Source organism: Candoia aspera, chromosome 3 (genome assembly GCF_035149785.1).
Source record: "Candoia aspera isolate rCanAsp1 chromosome 3, rCanAsp1.hap2, whole genome shotgun sequence".
Classification (NCBI taxonomy): Eukaryota; Metazoa; Chordata; class Lepidosauria; order Squamata; family Boidae; genus Candoia; species Candoia aspera.
The window spans coordinates 167,126,696-167,149,982 of NC_086155.1; the positions used below are offsets into that span (position 1 = coordinate 167,126,696).

The 23,287-nt window shown below is 35.9% G+C and overlaps 1 protein-coding gene across 11 annotated transcripts in view; it reads left to right on the plus strand.

Moving 5' to 3' along the window:
• The window catches only part of DTNA (dystrobrevin alpha), a 216,578-nt gene that overhangs the window by 136,009 nt on the left and 57,282 nt on the right, over window positions 1–23,287 (plus strand). For all 11 annotated transcript variants that reach the window (XR_010067650.1, XM_063299253.1, XM_063299262.1 and 8 more), the window contains 6 exons: window positions 4,079–4,164; window positions 6,267–6,421; window positions 7,530–7,635; window positions 9,357–9,523; window positions 11,221–11,345; window positions 16,380–16,460. Coding sequence is in view for 10 of the 11 variants with exons in the window: in XM_063299253.1 (XP_063155323.1) it covers window positions 4,079–4,164; window positions 6,267–6,421; window positions 7,530–7,635; window positions 9,357–9,523; window positions 11,221–11,345; window positions 16,380–16,460 (720 nt within the window). In the remaining variant the exon portion in view is untranslated. The remainder of the gene's footprint in view (window positions 1–4,078; window positions 4,165–6,266; window positions 6,422–7,529; window positions 7,636–9,356; window positions 9,524–11,220; window positions 11,346–16,379; window positions 16,461–23,287) is intronic.

Sequence of the window (23,287 nt, forward strand, 5' to 3'; positions counted from 1 at the left end):
GATCATTATGATATACATTCTTTCTATTGTTCAGTAAACCAAGAAACAGCATTTTTTTAAATAAAGAAGAATATTGAAATTAAGTATGTATGTTACATAGATTTTTCTTAGTTGAGTAATTGAACTGAAATGTAGGAGTGTTTCCAGTTTGCTCAAGAATAGCAATTCATTTAATTGTGTAAATTGCAATTCAGAAGTGTCCAGACAGAAGACTAGGAATTTGTAACAGCTCTCATTAGGGGAGTAAAGATAAGGTCTAGATGTGGGATTCAGTGGGATCTCTGAGATTTAACAAGCATATTGCTTGAAGAGAAAGGTGATGAATTCCATGAGATCTGGACAGAGAGAGAGATGGAGAATGTAACCCATGATGCAGGGGAGGATAGGACTATAAATGGCTTTGAGTCTTGATGGCTATATGCTATCTCCAGAACCTGAGGCAGCATTCTTTCTTCCCTGCCCACTCTGATCTCTTCTAAAAGTCAGTTTGTTCCACATCCCACTACAGCTCTTGTCCTCTATAGATCTACCTCTCTTGTAGTTGCATTTGGAGCTAGCAGCTCCAGAATGGAAATAAACTCATTGTGTCTCTTTCACCAAATGGATGTATAGGCTGGGTGGTGTATAAATTGCTTCTTTAGTGCTAATGCTACTGAGACTGGTTAAAATGCAGGTGTGGGTCAAGCCAAACCTGGAACTGCTGTGCAACATCTTGATGAATGTGAGCTGTTCACATAATGCTTTGATAGTTACATTTCTCAGCCCAACCTTCCTCACAGCATACTTGTTGTTGGGATAAAGTGAAGGCAGAGCCCATGTAAGATATCTTGAGCTCCTGGAGAAAAGGCAGGATATCATTCTAACAAACAGCAACTTTATTATCTTGCAGGGGACTGTGACCAGGGCTTCTTGGTTAGACTATAGTGGTCTAAGGTATAGGAAGACAACAATGGGCTTTGCTTCTTGGACCAGCCCTTAATAGGAGAGTAGGAAAACTATAGGTTACTGAACCAACCATAATCAAGAATCAAGGAGGGAATCATGGACTCTCTGGATATAGAACCTACTGTATTGACAGATGAAGGTGTATTTGAATCTGCTTCGGGAAACTTAAGAGAGGATCCTCACCTGACTGCACCAGAATGATTGGTGAAATGTGTCAGATTGAATTCTTGGCAAAACCTATATTGGGATAAGTGGGAGACCTCTACTTTAGTACCACTACAGCTAAGGACAATTTAACAGCTGGCTCAGCTATGGGCTAAGGATCAGATGAAGGCAACATCATCAAGGTACAGAAGGAAAAAAAGAGGCAACTATAGAATATTTATCCTGCAGTCAGATGCAACTGAGGGAAGGCACAAATAAAGTTTGAAGAGGACATTTTTATTTGCAACTGCCACAAAGCAGATACATGAACTTAAGCAGCAGAATTTTCTTTATTAAAACTATAGACAGTTTTAAAGAGATCTTCCTCTTTCAACAGAGCTGAATTGATAATTGCTAGACCTTAGGAGCATGGTCCCAATTTATTTCATTCAGTTGAAAACGACGTTAATATATATTTTCATGGAAAAATTGAATTTATACTGAGTTTCAATAAAGATGTAATAATATGAATGACTTAGATGAAATGAAGTATCCAAATGTAGCAATCAAACTGTAATAGTGTTACCCTAACATACTTTCATCTGACAGTGTTTATAGCAGGATGTGGTCTAAGCATACATGAGCAATGCCCACATCCATGTGCACATAAACACTTTCAGGCTGAAAGCAGACAGTAGCCAATTAAATAATTTTGGGGGGAGGGAGTTTGAATCATTGCACAACTCATCCTTCCCTGATCCCAAACTGTACTTAACCTCAAGTTAGCATTGTAAAGAAAAAATAGCTTCTTACAAAATACCCCTGGAAATCAAAGATCTAGAGCATCATAGAGGATTTACACTTCTTCATAATTCACCCCCCCCCCAAATACTTACACTCCTATTTAGTATCTAATCTCTGCAATAAAACTATGATCATGGGGCCAGGTTACCTGAGGGACCATCTCATCCCCATCACATCGACCCATCCCACCTGGTCATGCAGAGAGGGAATGTTATGGACCCCATCTGTAAAAGAATTCCATCTGGCAGGGTCCAGGAAATGGGCCTTCTCTGCAGTAGCTCCCGCCCTCTGGAACATCCTTCCCCCAGAGGTCAGACAAACCCCCTCTCTCCTTGACTTCTGTAAAAAATTAAAAACCTGGTTTTGCCAGCATGCCTGGAGTGGGAAGGGGAATAGTCATTCCTGGGGATGGCTAGCACCCTAGATTAGCCCTAGGATGGCCCTTTATACTCACAGACTGATAGAGAGCCTTCAGCCATCTGGATTTTATTACATTTCATATTTTTATTGCTTATTTATATTTATATTTATTGTATGTATAATTGCATTGAATTTTAAACTTTGCATTTGTTGTAAACTACCCAGAGTCCCTCCTTTGGGGGAGATGGGTGGTGATAAAATTCGATAAATAAACAAACAAACAAACAAATGATCAAGGCATGTTGGAATTGGAGATATTCATGTCCAGCATGGAAAACTTATAGACCCTGGCATCCTACTGTTTCCATGGCTAAATTTGCTGCTGAAGCAGGGTCCTGTCCTTCTATAAATCTTTCCTTTGCAGTACAGAAACCTCATCCCTCAAATACTGAAGCAATTTTTCATGAAGAAAAGTTCTATACTAAGTGAAAGCTATATCATTCTTAAGCACCTACCTTCCTAGGCTGATCTCAAAAAGATAAGCAGTTCAGACTTGGTTAGGAGTTGGCTGGGAGATCCCAGGGTTAGACAGGGAAATTGAAAGAAATCCTGGAAGAAGGCATTGGCCAACCAGTTCTATACATTGTCAGGAAAACTACATGAATATGTCCATAGAGTCATTAGGAGACCAAACTATACTAAATGTAGACTTTAGTTATTTCTTATTTGTGAACTTTAAAAAGATCTGAAATCTACAGTAGGCAATGCTTTGACTAGGACTAATCTATATACTACAAACAAATGTGTAAGCTTTGAGGTTCTCAAGAAGTTTTCATTGAGTAGTATGGTACAACAAGCAGGGATTGCAAGGAGAGAGAAAATATTCCACAATTAGGCTAATGTTCTTGTCTGCATATTTGCATTACACACAATCTGATTATTGAATTAAACTCTTTTTGTGGGCTGCACAATACATTGAACCACAAAACAACCAAATGGATCTATACAACATATTACACCCTAAAAAACCTAATCAAAAGTAACACCAACAAAGCTTTTCATATTGTACAAAAGCATCTGCTAGGTCTTTACCTGATCTGACAAAGTGTGTTGTATGAAAACACCTTTGAGGTCTATAGTTTAGATTCAAGCTGAAGATGGCAATTTCCAAACTAAATTAAATAGTTAGCTGTTTGTTAGCATCATGCTATGCTGTGCATTATAGGAAAAAGTAGCAGTGGCTGATTTCACAGTTCTGAAGCCATAAAGGCCAAATTTAACTTGAAAATGGCCCTTGCCTTCAGGAAACTACTTTATAGCTTTTATGTACAAAAAGAATCAAGGATAGAGGAAAAATTAATTCAGTGTTCATTTCTTAAACTCATAATTGAACTAAAATGTAATGATCTTTCAGTGTTGGCATATTTTGCAGTTTTGTAATGTGTATACCTTGATTAAAAAGGGTACAGCATATATATTTGAAGAAAATGCATACATGAGTGAAAAATCCAAAAATCCATTCTATTATGAGAAAATGTTTGCATATGTATTAATTTTGCATAGACTGGAGAAATATTCACAAATTAATGCAGAAAAAATAGAAGGAAAAATAAAACTGGAAAAATGAGAAATGGAGAAAATCAAGCATTAACAGATTTCTGTTTTTCTTAGAAGGCAAATTGTTTCAGATGGGTTTACTCTCAGTTGGTTATAGATCATAGCCTCAGAATTGCAAAAAAAAAAACAAAAACCTCCAAGCCTAAGATGTTTATGCTATATTACTCAACAACTGTGCAAAGATTATCTTATTTTTTTTATTGTATAGAGAAGGACATGGAAAAATATCTGTGTTTGCTGTCAAAATGGCCTTGGCAACACTTTGTGGAGGAAAGATTATGGATAAATTAAGATGTAAGTCTTTCTATGGATTTTAATAATATAGTTCGTTACAGTCAGGTAATAATATGTGTTTGGTTTTTAATATAAGAACATCAATCAAAATCAGCAAAAATATTCTTGAACAAATCTGTATATGGATGTCATAGAAAATTCTCGTTGTTAATGTCTATCACCTGTACTAGAAGTGTCTTCTTTTTAGAATTCTTGAATTAAAAATAATCATGTTTCAATTGATCAAATAAATTATCTGTCCAGTAAAATGCATTATTCACCATTTATTTTCCTGACGTTTTTATAATGTTAAGAAAATGTGAAAATATTGTAAAATTCACATCATAGGATTTTCACTATTACCTCACTCCCCCTACCAGTGTTTGAGGAGTAAAACATACCTCCAGAGTTACTCCAGTGGCTCAGATGATCAGAGGTTCTCCAGCTTATGTAATATTGTATCATTCCATAGGCAACCAAACTAATGTTTGATAAAAAGTTGGGTGGTGTCTTCATATTAATTACCTGTAAAATACCTGTTACATGTTTTATGGGATTCCTCTTTTTCTTGAGTCCAAAAGCAAAAAGCAATCAGCAAGTCTTTTGGGAAATATGCAAATTTGGTTGTTAGATTAATCAAATTTACTTAATTGGGTTGCAGTTCTATTTAAAATATTGGTTTTAAATAACACGTTCACAAAAACAAATGCACAGCAACAGCATACACAAACATAACTTAATACCAGATATAATATCACCCTATATAAAACATTAACTATTTTATTTTTAAAACCAGTCCTCTTATAACAATAATATAATCAGTTGTCTATATATTTAGTCCCCAGTTCTAGATTTAAACAGGATATTATTTGCTCTGGCCAGATCAAGAAATTCAGAATATATAGCTTGGATCTTTTTTGTCAGTTTAAACAGCCATCTTCTGATTTACTGCTATCGTTTTGCTAACTAAAGAAAAATATTATCACAGAGCAGAGCAGGGAATACACAGGCTAAAATGAAAAATGTATTTAATAGTAACACTTCCAGTAGAAATAGACCAAAACTATAGTCCCATGTTTCTCCATTATGAAAAACAAAAGTAAGAGTAAGCAACTACTAAAATATCATGAACTGACCAAAAAAAAAAAATCTGAGTTTCCCTGAAGGCATCTTCAGGCAGGACCTTAGGGAGAAAAGCGATAACAAGAGTTGAAAGTGGTATTCTGATTTAGTTATACTACCCATTTCTTTATTTAATGTATTTCTATACTGCTTGCTATATAAATACGTTTGAATTGTTTTACAATGAAGTAATTAAATATTAGACTTCAAGTGCAAAATGGATTTATAATGCATTTTTATGCATGTCTATTTAGAAGTATACCCCTTTTTTTACCCTTTTTTTTTTTTGTAACATTGCTTATTCTTAGTGTATCACTTTTGGGGAAACATAAATATTGGCTGCCTCAGTCTTTTAAAAATAATAAAAGAAGTAGACTTGAGGGGCTTCACTATGCCCAAAGCATAAACAACCAATTTTTGTTAATTACTAGACAACCCATGACCCATTGGGTCATTGTTTCAGAGATATTTCCTTACCAGATTTCTTCAGTGCCTTCAACAATGCCACAGCTTCTCAAGTACCAGAAAAGTTCTTAAAAATTCAGGGAGAGATGTATCTGCCTTGAAAGTAGCCAATGTTGAACTGTATACCACAGTCAAACATCAGGAGTTGACCACAGGAAGTGCTTTATAACATTTTGAATTATGTCATAAAATGTTGCACCATTTCATGCAGTTAAAGGTTACAAAGTATCAAACAGACACAAGAGTTTTAGTAGTATATAGATTATTTTGACATTGAACCTGAAGACCATTTGCCCAGTACTTTTAATTGTTTCTAATAAAGGCAGTTCTACACTCGCATTGAGGTCATCTCCAGTAGCAATTTATTGTACTATGGCAATATATCATAGTGATGGCAGTGTACTGCTGCATATTGAGAGTGGAAATCATCACTGTGTAGAGTATCTATGTTTGCAGTTCAGCTTAAAGTAGTTAGATTTGTAACTCATAGCTTTTTTTCCCCAAATTTTCTACCTTTCTGTTTTTTATTCCATCAGATATATTCTCAATGATTTCAGACACTAGTGGGATAATGGTGTATGGAAAATATGATACGTTTTTGCGAGAAGTTCTTAAACTGCCCACTGCAGTCTTTGAAGGTCCTTCTTTTGGTTATACAGAACAATCTGCAAAGTCTTGTTTTTCTCAACAGGTAAATAAAATGTTATTCCTTAATTCTTGCTTTTCGTAATTGTCATAATGGCATACAATGTCAAAATCTAATTATTTTTTATTTAGTTTTAAATAGGGCCCATTTTTGCAGTTGCAATCCAGAATGGTAATAGAATTTCATATAGGTATGACATAGGATAAGTGTAAAGGCCCTCCCCATTTAAAAACAAAAACAAAAACTAAAATGGATCTGTGAGATTCCTGTGAATTTGATGAAAGCTGCAAGCAGGAGTTTGTTTATCTTCTCTCCTGCTGGAGATAAAAACAAATGTACATGAATAATTGGACAAGAAAAATTGCTGAGGAAAAATAACATAAGCTCCCTATCCATTCATCCCTTCCTCCATTTTCTTCTTGCCCTAAGCAAATCTAGAACTCCGCAGCCTTATTTGTAACCAAATTATTTGACATCTCATCTTGATACTATTTTCCGGTAAATATTGTTGGTGAAATGAAACTTCTGATATGTTACCACACTCTGAAATATGACAGTATTATCTCCATAGAGATAGCCAATATTTGGGGCTATCAGAGAAGATTGAAAAATACCCAATAAATTGGTGTTTCTCCAACCCTTACATCTTAAAATCCCTGTCCTAAATCCGCTTTCCTTTCTCAGTCACCTCTGAATCCCACCAAATCTTCTCAATTCCATAGAGAAGATACATTCGGAACAGAAGCAGCAATTATTTTTGTGTCTTTTGTGGTAGGTTGATGGAGCAGAGTTCCACAAAAGGAGCACAAGTCACTGAGAGGCATTCAGTTCAGGTGTTGAAAGGAAAGGGAATGATGCTATTATACACCATGAGGGAATTCATAACAGAAGTTACTGAATTGCTCCCTTGATTCATTGTGTGGTTTACAATTGGGCTGTAGGCCCACAACATATTTGAATCAGTGACGTCTTCTTAAAAATGACTACTGGATTTTAAGTTACTTTAAACAACATGTGTAAAACATTAGTGAAGTCTTATAATTTAACTGGTAGTTTTTCTTATCTACAAATACAGTATAGTTTTTTTTCTGAGAAAACTAAAACCTCTTCCATAATTCGGTAATTTTTTTTTCTACTTTATTTATGTTAACAGAAAAAAGTCACACTGAATGCTTTTTTGGATACTCTTATGTCCGATCCTCCACCACAGTGTCTTGTCTGGTTACCACTTCTACACCGATTGGCAAATGTTGAGAATGGTATGTAGCTAAAACATGAGCAGCAACTGAAATAGCAACATGAATTGTAATAATTCTGAACTACTGGCCTCCCTTAATTCATCCTATTCATGATGATTGGTAAGAGAAGTTAAATCCCTTCCATAATGGTAGGAAAGGAAGGTTGTTTACTTTTTGGAGCGAAGTGTATCTTTTTCTTACTTTAAAAAAGCCTCCGTGCTGCTATATGCATACCTGTCAGGATCTGTTCCCTTGTGCATTTCCTTTCAAAGAACAATTGTCTGACAATGCAACTTTGAAAGAGAAGAAAACATGGAATTACATGCACAATTACAATGATGTAGGGGCTTTTTTAAAGTAAGAGAAAACCACACTGAAAGAAACTTTGCCAAACTTTCTTCTCTCCCACCACTCTCCCTCTGCATCCTTTTAAAGTCATTTAATCCTTGAAAAGAAGGGAGAAAAGGACATGATCTTTCCCAAGAGTAGAAAATCATACAGGGGACAGATTTCAGCCTACATTTACACTAAATACATATTTCTAAGAATAAAACACAATTTTTATTATTTATTTAATTAGTTGATGACATAACAGGATGATCAAGACATGTAGCAATACATAATGCAACAAAACACAACAATTAAATAAATATTAAAATACCAGTGCAACAATTTAAATGATTGAAGAGGCAGAACATTTGAAGAGTGAGGGGCCAAATGTATCTCCAAATGGAGTGCATTATTTAGCCCAAATGTATCTCCAAATGGAGTGCATTACTTAGCTTAGGAGAAAGGTTTGCATGTCTGAAAGGGACATGATCCCTAAGAGAGAGATGTAGATCTTAGCATCCAAAGAGATCCATGACAAGCCCTTCAGAAAGTTACATGTTAAGTAATTTAGGTTTTAAATGTTAAAACCAATGTAAGTTATGTATGGAAAATAACAATGCTAGCGCAGACTATTCATCAGGGTGTGATATGGTCCTCATACTGTGCTTTGGCTGGCAGCCTAGTTCCTATGCTTTGTGTCAGTTCAACTTTCCAGATAAAATTAAGCTCAGTCCCATATAGAACATACTGAAAGTCCAATCACTATGCAGACAAGATAAGAACATAACTGTAACTACCTGTGAGTGCTTAGTTGGTGCCCTAGATAAAATCATGAAAAGCCATTCCTTGGCACTATTGCTATCTGGACTTCAAGCAACATTGAAAAGGTTGCAGTTGCTCTTTCAATGGGAGGGTGCTCCCATCTAGAACAAACTGAACTGAAATCCCATGTCTGCTTTTTTTTACTAATTACAGTACTATTGTCTTGTCTGGATTTAATTTATGGTATCATGTAACTGAAAAAAATAGTGGTTGGAATGTGTTTAAATTCCTATAGCATAAACATTTCATTTCTGTCTTCATCTTTGTAAAACTGGAGTGATAAACTAAACGCACTCATCTCCCCAGCTGTGGCCATTATGCTTGCACCTTCGATCCATATCCTGTTTTCTTTTCAAGCTGAACTTAGTAGATTTCTTCCCCTAATATTTTCTTTCATATTTTTGATGTAGTTTCTCTCTTAGAATCAGATGATTCATTGTCTTGAGAGAAAATCGGAATGATTTAAAAATAAATTTGATTTTGAAAATTATAATCACAAGAGGATGTTTCCAAAACTTCTTAATATCTTCAGTTTTAATGTTGTGCTGATTATTTCTTTTATTTGGTTTGAAAATATATCCCCCCTGTAGTCTTCCACCCTGTTGAGTGTTCCTATTGCCATAGTGAGAGCATGATGGGATTTCGCTATCGATGCCAGCAATGTCACAATTACCAGCTCTGTCAAGATTGCTTCTGGAGGGGACATGCCAGTGGTTCCCATAGCAACCAGCACCAAATGAAAGAATACACGTCATGGGTAAGGGGAAGGTTCATGAATTACTGCAGTCTGTTTGAACTTAGCAATCAGAAATTTGGAAATGACCGAATCATTTTCCTTAAGATCACATATAAGAAGCTGACTTTGTTGCCAGTTTAACTAGAAGTTTCTGTAATGGAGAAGCCCCGTCTGGGTTTCCTGTTCAGTCAGTTCTGAAATGTCAAATGGGAAGAACTGAATAGTGTGGCTACCATCAGTGGATTTGAACAGTCTAAGAGGTTAAACTAGATTGGATGACAGGAAAGCTGCAGGAGGATCTTGGAATATAAAACTATTTCCACAGTAAGTTACTAATTTTTGTAGGACATAGTCAAATACATTGGCTTTTCTCTTATATTTGTTGCTTGCTATAATAACAGATTTTATATATACCCACATACATATGCACACACACACATGCATATAGATACACGTGCATACTTACGTTAATAATAAATGCATACATAAATGACAGTGTGTAGATGGGATTCAGAAGTAAAAAAACTATGAAAAATACTGGTTTACTATGAAACTCCATTATATGCTTATGTAAATATATATGCTATATATTCAGCTCAGTTGTTTAGCTGCTCCTTAGCAGTTCACATTGTCCATATAAGCTCTAATGCCATGAATTTTACTTTATACTCAACTGAAGCATATCCATTTGGGCTTTCCCAATTTTGCACAAGTATCTGAGATTATATCTGTGATCCATTGTATGGCTAACACAAGCCACAGCTAAATTAATCTAATTCATTAGATTCAAACTTATATATGATAGTTGTCTATACACATATTCCTAGCAGTTAATTCTGTTAGATCAATAAGATTGCTTTTAGATATTCAAGAACTGCAGAATAATTAGGTTGTAGATTAAACTGTATGACGGAAAAGGCATTATGAAAATGAAACCTCTTTGTCTCTCCAGTTCCTGAGATGATCACAGCTGTATTTTTAGAAAGGATTCAATAGCCACACTGAAAATGTAAACTCAGAGTTGCACTATGGATACTGGATACAAATTAAATTTTGCGGTGCAAAAAGTGTTGTATAAGAAGCTGATACTTCTGATTTTGTAATCACAAAGAAAAATTAAGGACTGAGGATCTCTGGTGGTGGGATTAGCAGTACCAGTTAGACCACTTATTCAGCTCCGTGGAAGACCTGATTCTGCTATGGCTTATGAACTCTCACTTCTTAGACATGAATCTCCTACTTTGTAAAGGAGTAAGGTATCTGAATAATGACTGGCTCCATAGACAAGTATAAAAAATGTGATTCTATGTCTCTGTTTTCTTCCTAGTCATTTTATAATCAACATGATTAACTTCTATGTCTGATTTTTCATTAGCAGCTATTCAGATCTGTTTGCTTTTCCCCAAGCATAATTGGGGCTAATTGTACCATCTGTCCCCTTTTGTAATGCAGGGAAAGGTGAAAGATGAACTGGGAAGTATCTATATTTATGCAGGATGTTCTCTGAGAGTCAAACCCTCTTTAATGTCCATCAGTGGATTTACAAGTGTGCGCTGAGGAGGTTATCCAGAGCCACTGAATAAATGGACTTTGGGAGTTGATGTATAATAGCAACCAGCAAAGTATTGTTTTGTTTTTGTTTTCTTATCCTTTGGTAGCAATACTAATATTCAGTCCTTACCTGCCCAAATTATCTTTCCCCTCCTTGTTTCTCCCAGAAATCACCTGCTAAGAAGCTAACTAATGCACTTAGCAAGTCTTTAAGCTGTGCTTCCAGCCGTGAACCTTTGCACCCAATGTTCCCTGATCAGCCTGAAAAACCTCTAAACTTGGCCCATATAGTGTAAGTATTTGCATGCTCTGTGTCCTATATGCTGCTTGTCTTGGTTTAGGGGAAATGGAAAAAAACCTTTTCACCTAATATTATGGTTTACAGCAGCCTTTCTCAACCTTTTGACCCTGGAGGAGCCCTTGAAATATTTTTCAGGCCTCGGGGAACCCCTGCACATTCAGGCTCAAGTATAGCCCAGAAGTTACAAAATTATTCTATTAGTTTCATGGGTAGGCCTGTATTACAAGCGTTAACAGTGTTCTTAAACTAAAAATAAAGAATGAAACTTACCTCTGTAATGGGAAGTTGCCCAAATTTGAAATAACTTTTAAAATAAATCATGATCTCCCAGGGAACCCCTACTGACCTCTTGCAGAACCCTTGGGTTCCATGGAACCCTGGCTGAGAAACCCTGGCTTACAGAATTGCACTAAAGTGTAGTAATTGTAGAAATTATTCACCTACTGTATGTGTAACTCACTATTATTTATTTATTTATTTTATTTGTTTATTTTCTATCCCACCTTGGTACTGACAAAGGCAGGAGCTAATTTTTCAAGTTTTTTACAACTAAATGCTTGAACCAAATCACAAAGTTACGTTATTTTGTTGAAAAATAAACTCCAATAACCTTTGTATATGAAGAAATTGATATTTTAAATTACATTCCTGTTTTGCAAGTATGCCTCAATTTTTGAAATATCCTTTAATATGTATTGTGTAGCAAATGTCCTGTTCTTCTTCGAAGGAGCACACATGTTCCACCATGTAGAAAAATTATACACAGGTTAGGTTGATCCAACAAATGCTGTAAATCAGCAAACAAACCTTAATGACTTCTGTGTGAAATTATTCAGAGTCTCCATAAAACCTGGTATCTATAAATGTCTTAAGGTAGGAACGTGCAATCTTTTTGCTCCAGTTGTCCCATATGACATTTGGGACAACAACTTCCCTAATATTTATTATTGGTGATGTTTGCTGCGGCTTTGTATCTCGAAACATCTGAAAAGCAAAAGTTTGCCTATTCCTGCTTTAACGCATGAACAGAGGAGCTGGGCTACAAATCCAATAGATTCCAGAGGGATGGGATTGTAAGATTTTTGCAGCAAACACAATCAAGAGTTTTATGGCACCTTAAACAGTTTCCTGTATCAGTCTGGTGGTGGTGCTAACACAACATGCTTTTGAAAAACTTATGTCCATGCAATGCAGGTGAAAACGGGTTGGGGCTTTGATCATGCAGTCAGGGTCACCATCTTGACTTTTCTGACACAAATATAGACCCATATCATCTCTGATGAAAAACTTGGCTATAGCCCATAATATAAAGGCAGTGCAATCCTTGGATTTGAAGGCAAATGGGTGCTTCAGAGCAAGGAGGGGTGTTCATATAGCCCTTGTCTGTACTTCCTTAAAGCAGGTAGAACATGAGCCCAGTAAAAGATACATTTGATTTCAGGAATTTCAGGCAGGTTCCTGTGTGCTCCAAAACTTTGAATTCAAAACAGCTTTCTTGCACAGATGCATTTTGAAGTGATATAGCTTGACCAGGTGGAAATTTCAGTAAAAAGTAAGGCCTCTGATAATTAAAGATATTGTCTTGAGATCTCTGGAGTATCTTCATGACTTATGGATAATTAATTTTCTACTCGAGTTTTAAATCATATGTGTATATATCTAAATGATCTCAGGGGAGGGAGGGATAGAGAAAAAGATACTAGTTGGGGTTCCTTTACAACAGCAACCACTTTTCCCAATATATCAATAGCTTAATTAATTCAGATATTACCATAGAAATTTATTTTAGTTTTGATGTTGTATTTAACACAATACGTTTTTTCAATTTACACTTGCTTCTTTTGCTTATGTGTAAGTGTAAGTAATATTACATTAACTCTCTATGGTTGACTGCACTGTTGGAGTTCACTTAAGCTGCTTTGACACAAAGACATTCACATAGATATTAAATACTGTGCAATTATTAGTATCTGAGATCAGTCAAAGAAATGAACTGTTACATGGTTGATCAATGAAGTGTCCAAAATCTAAAGTCTGGGATGACCATTTTAGAAGCTGTGTTAAAGAACTGAAATGCACAGTGTTTTTCAAAAATAGCATCTTCCTTGAGAAGTTTGCTGTGTGAATGAACAACCCCAACATTCGTTTGGTTTCTTAGAAGATGTTGAAATGTTTGTTGAAATAGTAGTTTGGAAATAAAAACCTACAAGTTGCAAAGACAGTATCATATGTAATACAACTGATAAATTAGCAGTAGAGAAAAGATATACTAAATGAAGTGAGTGATGTTTAATCTTAATTGTTAGAAGATTAATTCTGTCATGAAAAATAGCTCTAGGGAAGCACTCTATTTAATCATATTTAGAACCCCTTTTAAACTTCATGTAAAGTAAGATCTCTTTCCCCACTGGCAACAATTTCATGAAAATCCATTGGATAAATTCTGTCAGCAATCAAGTTGATTTAAATTCTCTGTTTTATAATGATACACATAAAGAGAATTATTCCCCGGTAAATTGTATTCTTATATTTAACCCTGTGTATGCTGATATTAATATTTTCACGAGAGACCTTCAGTGGAAAAAAGCTAATACTTCTGTTTATATATAGGCAATTGATTTTGTTTTTATACATATAACTATCTGAGATTCTATGCTGCTTTTCTGGTTTGAACAGTTAGCTGTGATTATTTGGGACATGCACAATCTGTGTATCTTCAAGATCTCATAGAATTCATCAGAAAGCATGATCATCATTGCTGCTAACTCTGAAAATTAAAGTTCATGTATCTAGAAAGTATCCAGATTAAGATCTATAGCATTTAACACATTTTTCTATAACTATTAACTGTTGATTATCAGGAGGGTCTTACTATCTTGTTTATATAACATATAATGAAGGAATTGATTTATACACATCAAAGAGCAGGAAAATATTTCCATGCCATTTCACAAACTGCTTTTTGAATTTTCCTTAATTTCTATTAAAATTCACAGTATAGTGTAATCCCTCATGAGTTACAGATTGTTTGCTTTATATACTGCATAGGTAGAGATATTGTTCAAAAAAATAAGTCCAAGGCATTAATCTTCTAAAATAAATTCCATGTTTTTTCATACCCTTTTTCATGGTCCTTGTGTATCTCTACCTGTCCCAGTTTCATTATACAGCTTTTCTACATTTGCATATTAACTTTCACTTTCCAATTGCCTCAAAATCTGTTCTAAAATGTTGGGGACACTTACATTTTAAGCTAAAGGAATACAGGAGCAGTAAACAGAAAGAAAGGGGAAGAGTGGATGCCATTAGTATTAAGAACTAAGCTTTTTCTTCTTGTTAACTTGTGTATTTAGTTCTGTAAAACCAGTTATGAATTTGCATATGTATGTATCAAATTCACTCTAGAACATCTGAATGTAAAGAACAGGTAAATATTATGATTTGTAATCTTAAAATATATTAGGCATTCAGTTGTCTTAATATACAAATAAAGTAGAAATTATGGGTTACACTTAATTTTATCTCTTCACAACTAGATAGATAGATAGATATCACAAATCTGCTCTGGAGAGCTAGGGAACCTTTTGGAACAGTTCTGGGAAAATATGGAGGACTATAGGAGATGGAAAGAAAACTCCCATTAGAAGTCTCCTCAATTGAGAGGAACTAGCCCCATTGCAAAAATGGACAATTGTTCTGATTTTATAGATGTGGATTTGAAATATTCTACTTGTAAGAGCAATAAGGTTGTCCCACAACATAGCTAATAAGCACAGCCCTACTAATGTTTTTCTTACAAGATCAGAATATTAACTGTAAGTTCCTCTACTGCAGTGTTTCTTAACCTTGGCAACTTTAAGGGGTCTGGACTTCAAGTCCCAGAATTCTCCAGCTTGCAAAGCTGAGTTGAAGTCTGGACCTCTTAAAGTTGCCAAGGTTGAAAAACACTGCTCTATTGTTTAAAAAAGACAAGACTGCATCTTAACTAATAAGGTTCTCTTCCTTTTATTTTGGCTGCAAAAGAGACACCTGGTAAGTAATGCATTATCCCTTCAAGCATTTTAGTGAAGAAGAAACAAACCTTATAAGGATTAGATTGTTGATTAGAAGAGAACTAGCTGGGAAACTCATAAAAACTGTTGAATACTGTCTGCCTTTCAAGTATATGTTTCTTTTTCTTAAGAAGAGAAACCAACCTGTCACATAGCTCCTACTGCACATATTAGACAGTCCTATGTAATACATATATATTTCTGTTTTTTCTTTTTTGTTGCTTGAATAAACTGCCTTAAAATATAGAAGAGAAACAGATGTTAATTCAAGTTGAAATTATATTCTGAAGCCCTTTTTCTGGTAGTCACAAAGATATATTTCCAGTAAATCTGGCCTTCACCAACTTCACTCAAATTATTTTGTTGCCCTTCAGAACATCTATGGTATGGATGTCTGCCACATGAAAGATGTTACATGTGCAGACAGAAGCGTGTTGGCTTCCATATGGCTAAGAACACAGGATTATCAGGAACCTTGCTCACACAGAAGTCACTGTCTATGTAGCTTCCCTTGCAGATAACTATGGGGTGGATGTCTTGTGAGTGGTGATGTAATTTGGTGGGGGAATGCTTATACGATAAGTACTTGTCCTTTGGAATGCCTGAGTAGACTTGTTTGGCTTTTCAAAAATGGACAATTTTTCTGTCAAATAATTCAAAGCCTTTTGAAGGAAGTAATTTTTTTTAATTTATTGAATGTTTCTGTGAGCTTTTTTGTAAAGGTTACCAAATAGAAGGAAAAACAAAGAAAGAAAAGCTGAAGGAAATTTCCATGGATTACTTGAATGTGTTTCTAACACTAAGCCTGCTATTCCACGTAAAATGTTTTCATTTTTTTAATGTCAAAGAAGAGTACAGAAGCAGGAGATTCTGCAGTCTTATTGACTGATAGCATTCACTGAGGTTTATATTCTATATTTCATGCTCTGTTGTTTACAAACAAAACATTTGAGACTTTCTGTCTTCTTTCAAGGCCTCCCAGACCAGTCACCAGCATGAATGACACACTGTTCTCCCACTCAGTTCCCTCAGGAAGCCCTTTCACAAACAGAAGGTGAGTCTTCCTGTTAATATAATTAAATGCATGCTTTTATTTTAATTTCAAATCTTACTTTGAAAAAACAGTAGAAAGTAAGCAATTAAAAGTAATCCTTTTAATTTTTTTGTTTAAAAGGTTTGGTAATTTGCACTTTCAGTGGCTGAATCAACTCCTGAACTTCTTTTTTAAAATGGAAATTACTGTGGTGTAAACTCTAAAACAGATTTAGATTTTGTAAAGAAAAACCCTCTGCTGCCTCCCCTCTGAAAAACAGGGAGAAAAAAATTCCACTGAAAATTCCAGTTTGGCCAATGGTGTAATGCAACCCCTCCTCACTTTTCAATATTGCTTTGCATACTGCAGCTCTTATTACCTCCCCCCAAAGTTAAAGGAAGCTCCAAGCCACCAAAAGATTGCCTATATCTGCTTTAAAGTATAAACAACGAAAACAAAATTATATCTATGTATTATTACAATTAAGTTCAGGCTTTTCATTCATCATTGAGGTCAAGGAATCACTCAGATTGTTTTGGAACAAGGCACTGACCAAATCTAGACAAGCCTTGTTTCAATAAACATCCACAACCAGAATTAACATGCATAAAACATCAATGTTAGAGTAATTAGTTCAAGTTAAGTGACAGCCAAACCCCTTCAAAAAATTCCCAATATCACAATCAGTCTAGATAGCATCCAGTCACTCCATGCATGCTCTGTGGAATAGCTCAGTTTTGACATTTTTCTGAATGAAATCAAGCTGGGACAAGTCTTAGTTTGACCAGGAGGTTATTCCCAAAAGCAGGGGCTTCTACCAAGAAAGAGCACTTCTGCATTTTAGCCTCCCTCACTTTCTGGAAATTGGAAACAACAAGCAACCATTTTTTCCAAGGACAACCCTGCTGGTGGAATTGATTAAGATTAGACAGTGTGATCCTGCAGATATCCAAGTGCAAAGAGATATAGGCTTTTGTTTGTTAAGTAATGTACCTGAATAAAGGGTTACACCTGGTTCAGATTAATATTTCAACTACAATAGATTATGATTTGGAGAAGAAACAAGTAAAAGATTAAAATATTCCCTCTTTCTCTCCCCTGCCCACATTAGGAGGAAACCTCCTGGTTTGTTAAACCAATTTCCTATGAAGTTCACACCAGAAAATTATATTTTAAGCCCTTCTAACCAGCATTTCAAACAATGAGTTGAAATCTTGATTTGTAGGGAAGACTGAAACCCCAGTTTCCTAGTTTAAACTCAATAGAAAGAGATGTAGAATACCAGGAACCCTTCTCTGAACATAGATACACAAAGATGGAGAAGGAAATAAAAAATCTAATCTATTTTCTTTCCACTGAAGGTATGCTGCCAGACCATAAATGATTTGCTTAGAAATAGTTTTTAAAAAATAGTGATCCAGAATTAAAGATGCCTAAGAAATTCAATCTTTGCGAATTCTATTATGAGTGGTCCTCATCTGCATTTTCCAGCCCAGTGGAACGTGGCAATCAGTAGTTTACACAGTACATTTTTCTGAATATTGGAGCCACAGTTCTTAGCTCAAAAATGTGCAAAATATGTGTATCTTGAAAGAACATATTTTAAAATGCATTTTAAAGATGCATTTAAATGTAACTATTTGTGCATACTTTTCTTTAATAAATAACCACAAATTAATTCATAAAATATATTTATCAGCAAACATATAAACAGGTGATGTAAATCAAGAATAGAGGATCCACTTAACTCTATCCAAGCTGATTCATTTTTATTATTTATTTTTTTTAATATTTTTTATGCTGCCCAATTAAGTGACATGGTATAAAACAATAAAAAACAAGCCATAAACCAAAAAAAAAAAGAACTACAGAATGTTAAAACATACACAATATATAAATATGAATATAAAATACAGAATATAAAATGGCGACCAGCGCTGTAATAAAAATAACCAAAAGGTGACTCCACTCAACTGGCCCCAAATGCCCAGGCATTAAATGTAGGAAGCATGTTCATAACATGTAGCAAGTGGAGGGGCACCGTTCATCAGCTTAATGCTGACGCTTCCACAGGATAGGTTGACCAGTATCCTTAGAAATAATAGGTATTAAAAACCAAGAAGCATATGAGGGCATACTGAAAAATTTATCAGGAATTGAATTATTTTGCCCATCCTTAGTTCACATTCATACACTTAATCCCTCAATTTTTTAATTAGGAAAAAGAGGAAATCATGCAGTGAGAATCTCCTCTGCCATAACCTATTGTTCTGAGAATATGCTGCTGTGCAATGCAGCTTATTTTATTGAGGACTGAATGGTGAGAACAGAGCATAATGATGCAAATCACTCTAAGGCTTTATTTGGCTGTCAATTCATTTCATTTCATATATAAGCAGATGATTGTATGAAATAGATACAGATTAAATTGGAATAAAAAAAGTCATAGTTAATTAACTAAGTATACTACCTGGAGCATTTTATATCAGGAAAGAACTTGGTTCATATTCTTCATCTCTGGAGAAGAAACTGATTTCTACTCAAGGTCAGAAGATTGAGATTTTTATTAATTCATATATTATAGGCACATTTGGCCTCTTTACTTGACGTGGACAGTGTTTCACCAACCCAGTGAACCTTGTCAAGGACAAAACCTAACCAAGTGCATTAAACAAGGACAACTCTGGGTTGAACATTTGTACCTAAATAAAGGCAGCTGAGAGCTATCATGAGAGCAAGGTCACCAAGACCAAACACATTCAGCAAGGACTTCTTCATTCTTTAATCTTTCCTTTATTATGAGGTCTAGAAAATTCTATATGTTGATACATGATTATTTGTGTTTTGTGATCAGATTTTTTTCCATATTAAAAAAATACTAGTTGCTTATAATCACTGAAAGCTGGAATATGGAACTGGGGGGATGTTGCTTCACATTTCCCTGTTACTATTTTTAAAATTTTCCAAGTTCAAATGTGTTGAACTTTTATATGTTGAAAACCTGTATAAACATAAAAAAAGGAGAGAGGGGCATATTGAGTCCAACCATACCAATCTGGTGCTTCTTTCAAGTTTAAAAACACAGCAAAAAACAAACATTTTCCCCTTATATATGCCCCTAGCGCCCACTATTCAGAGATTCACTGTCCTCGGAGGTACAAATTGGACTTAGTTAACATGGATAACCACTTCTACATCAATTTGCCAAACATTTTGAAATCCATGAAAGTTACAGCCGATCATTATATTTCAAAGAAATGAAATGTATAAGTTAGTTTTATATTGAAGGCACAAAAAAATAAAGCCATGTTGATTCCTTATCAGACTTAGTCTTCACTCATCCCTACTCCTACATGAATTCTTAAGGGTGATATAGATGTATGTGCCATGTAGTTTAGTATTTTAAGCCGTATCTGTTATTTTTTCCAGAACCACACTGGTTGTACAGCACTGCCTCTGTGATTCTGTCATAAATAAAGTAAAAATTAAATAAACACATATAAAGACATAATCATAACTAATGTGCAGTGGATTTTATTTGCTTATTTGAGTCTGTATGGAGTATAAGCAGGCCACCCTTCCTTAATTATTGTGGTTTCACAAATCTCTTACAGCAGCAAAAACCTTTTGTTACATAATGTGCAGTGTCAGCTGATATCCTATGATGTGGTAGGTCTCAGGTGTCAATTGTTGGGATTTTTTATTCTTAAGAATATTTCCCCTCACTCAGTGAGATAACTAGTAGTGTCTTCTAATTATTTTTATTTCCAGGTCTTATTAACTTGAATTACATTTTTATGTTTTGTTATTTATAGGCAGTAATCTTTCTGCAGTGGAAGTGAACTGGATGCATTAAATCACCATCATTCATATCCCCAATGTATATTTCTGCATATACATCCTGTTAATAAGGTTTCATTGTTTGACTCATTCAGCTCAAACAGTCCGGTGGTTGATGAGCATGCTATTATAAACCTGTATGTAAATAAGCTACACAACAATTCACTGTGAGAGCACTAAACTACTAATTGATGTAGTTCTGTAGTCTGTACACAAAAATCAATATGTTAATACATTAGTCATCCCATAAGAACACTAATGAAAGAGATAGGACGTTTCTTTTTTAAGTTAAAGAAGATTTTTGTAATTTTAATTGGATTGTTGTTTATTTGTTCAGTCGCTCTTCGTGACTTCATGGACCAGCCCACACCAGAGCTTCCTGTCAGTCGTCAACACCCCCAGCTCCCCCAGGGACGAGTCCATCACCTCTAGAATATCATCCATCCATCTTGCCCTTGGTCAGCCCCTCTTCCTTTTGCCTTCTACTCTCCCTAGCATCAGCATCTTCTCCAGGGTGTCCTGTCTTCTCATTATGTGGCCAAAGAATTTCAGTTTTGCCTTTAATATCATTCCCTCAAGTGAGCAGTCTGGCTTGATTTCCTGGAGCATGGACTGGTTTGATCTTCTTGCAGTCCAAGGCACTCTCAGAATTTTCCTCCAACACCACAGTTCAGAATCATCTATCTTCCTTCTCTCAGCCTTCCTTATGGTCCAGCTCTCGCAGCCATATGTTACTACCGGGAATACCATTGCTTTAACTATGCGGACCTTTGTTGTCAGTGTGATGTCTCTGCTCTTAACTATTTTATCAAGATTTGTCATTGCTCTTCTCCCAAGGATTAAGCGTCTTCTGATTTCCTGACTGCAGTCAGCATCTGCAGTAATCTTAACACCTAGAAATACAAAGTCTTTCACTGCCTCTACGTTTTCTCCCTCTATTTGCCAGTTGTCAATCAAGCTGGTTGCCACAATCTTGGTTTTTTTGAGGTTTAGCTGCAAGCCAGCTTTTGCACTTTCTTCTTTCACCTTCATCATAAGGCTCCTCAGTTCCTCTTCGCTTTCAGCCATCAAAGTGGTATCATCTGCATATCTGAGATTGTTAATGTTTCTTCCAGTGATTTTAACCCCAGCCTTGGATTCCTCAAGCCCAGCACATTGCACGATGTGTTCTGCATACAAGTTGAATAGGTAGAGTGAGAATATACAACCCTGCCGTACTCCTTTCCCAATCTTAAACCAGTCCGTTCCGTGGTCTGTTCTTACCGTTGCTATTTGGTCATTACACAGATTCTTCAGGAGGCAGACAAGATGACTTGGTATCCCCATACCACTAAGAACTTGCCACAATTTGTTATGGTCCACACAGTCAAAGGCTTTAGAATAATCAATAAAACAGAAATAGATGTTTTTCTGAAACTCCCTGGCTTTTTCCATTATCCAGCGGATATTGGCAATTTCGTCCCTAGTTCCTCTTCCTTTTCTATACCCAGCTTGTACATCTGGCAGTTCTCGCTCCATGAATTGCTGAAGTTTACCTTGCAGGATCTTGAGCATTACCTTACTGGCATGTGAAATAAGTGCCACTGTTCTATAGTTTGAACATTCTTTAGTGTTTCCCTTTTTTGATATGGGGATATACGTTGATTTTTTCCAATCTGATGGCCATTCTTGTGTTTTCCAAATTTGCTGGCATACAGCATGCATTACCTTGACAGCATCATCTCGCAAGATTTTGAACAGTTCAGCTGGGATGCCGTCGTCTCCTGCTGCCTTGTTATTAGGAATGCTTCTCAAGGCCCACTCAACCTCACTCCTCAGGATGTCTGGCTCTAACTCACTGACCACACCATCAAAGCTATCCCCAATATTGTTATCCATCGTATACAGGTCTTCCGTATATTCTTGCCACCTTTTCTTGATCTCTTCTTCTTCTGTTAGGTCCTTGCCATCTTTGTTTTTGATCATACCCATTTTTGCCTGGAATTTACCTCCGATGTTTCTAATTTTCTGGAAGAGGTCTCTTGTCCTTCCTATTCTATTGTCTTCTTCCACTTCCGCGCATTGCTTGTTTAAAAATAATTCCTTATCTCTTCTGGCTAACCTCTGGAATTTTGAATTTAATTGGGCATATCTCCCCCTATCACTGTTGCCTTTTGCTTTACTTCTTTCTTGGGCTACTTCTAGTGTCTTAGCAGACAGCTGTTTTGCCTTCTTGGTTTTCTCTTTCTTTGGGATGTATTTTGTTGCCGCCTCCTGAACAATGTTACGAACTTCTGTCCATAGTTCTTCCGGGACCCTATCTACTAAGTCCAGTCCTTTAGATCTATTCTTCACCTCCACTGCATATTCCTTAGGAATATTAGTGAGCTCATATCTAGCTGATCTGTGGGTCTTCCCTAATCTCTTTAGTCTGATCCTAAATTGTGCAATAAGAAGTTCATGATCTGAACTACAGTCAGCTCCAGGTCTTGTTTTTACCGACTGTATAGATGTCCGCCACCTTTGGCTGCAAAGGATGTAGTCAATCTGATTTCGGTGTTGTCCATCTGGTGAAGTCCATGTATAAAGCCGTCTCTTAGGCTGTTGGAAGAGAGTGTTTGTTATGCAGAGTGAGTTGTCTTGGCAAAATTCTATCAGCCTATGTCCTGCTTCATTTTGTTCTCCCAGGTCATGCTTACCTGTAATTCCAGGTGTCACTTGACTGCCCACCTTAGCATTCCAGTCTCCTGTGATGAAAATAATGTCTCTTTTAGGTGTATTGTCCAGCAGGTGCTGCAAATCCTCATAGAACTGCTCTACTTCAGCTTCTTCAGCATCTGTGGTTGGGGCGTATATTTGGATCACTGTGATGTTAGATGGCTTGCCCTGAATTTGAATTGAGATCATTCTATTGTTTTTTGGATGGTATCCAAGCACTGCTTTAGCCACTTTACTATTAATTATGAAGGCTACTCCATTTCTTCTGTGGTCCTTTTGTCCACAGTAGTAGATCTGGTGGTCATTTGATG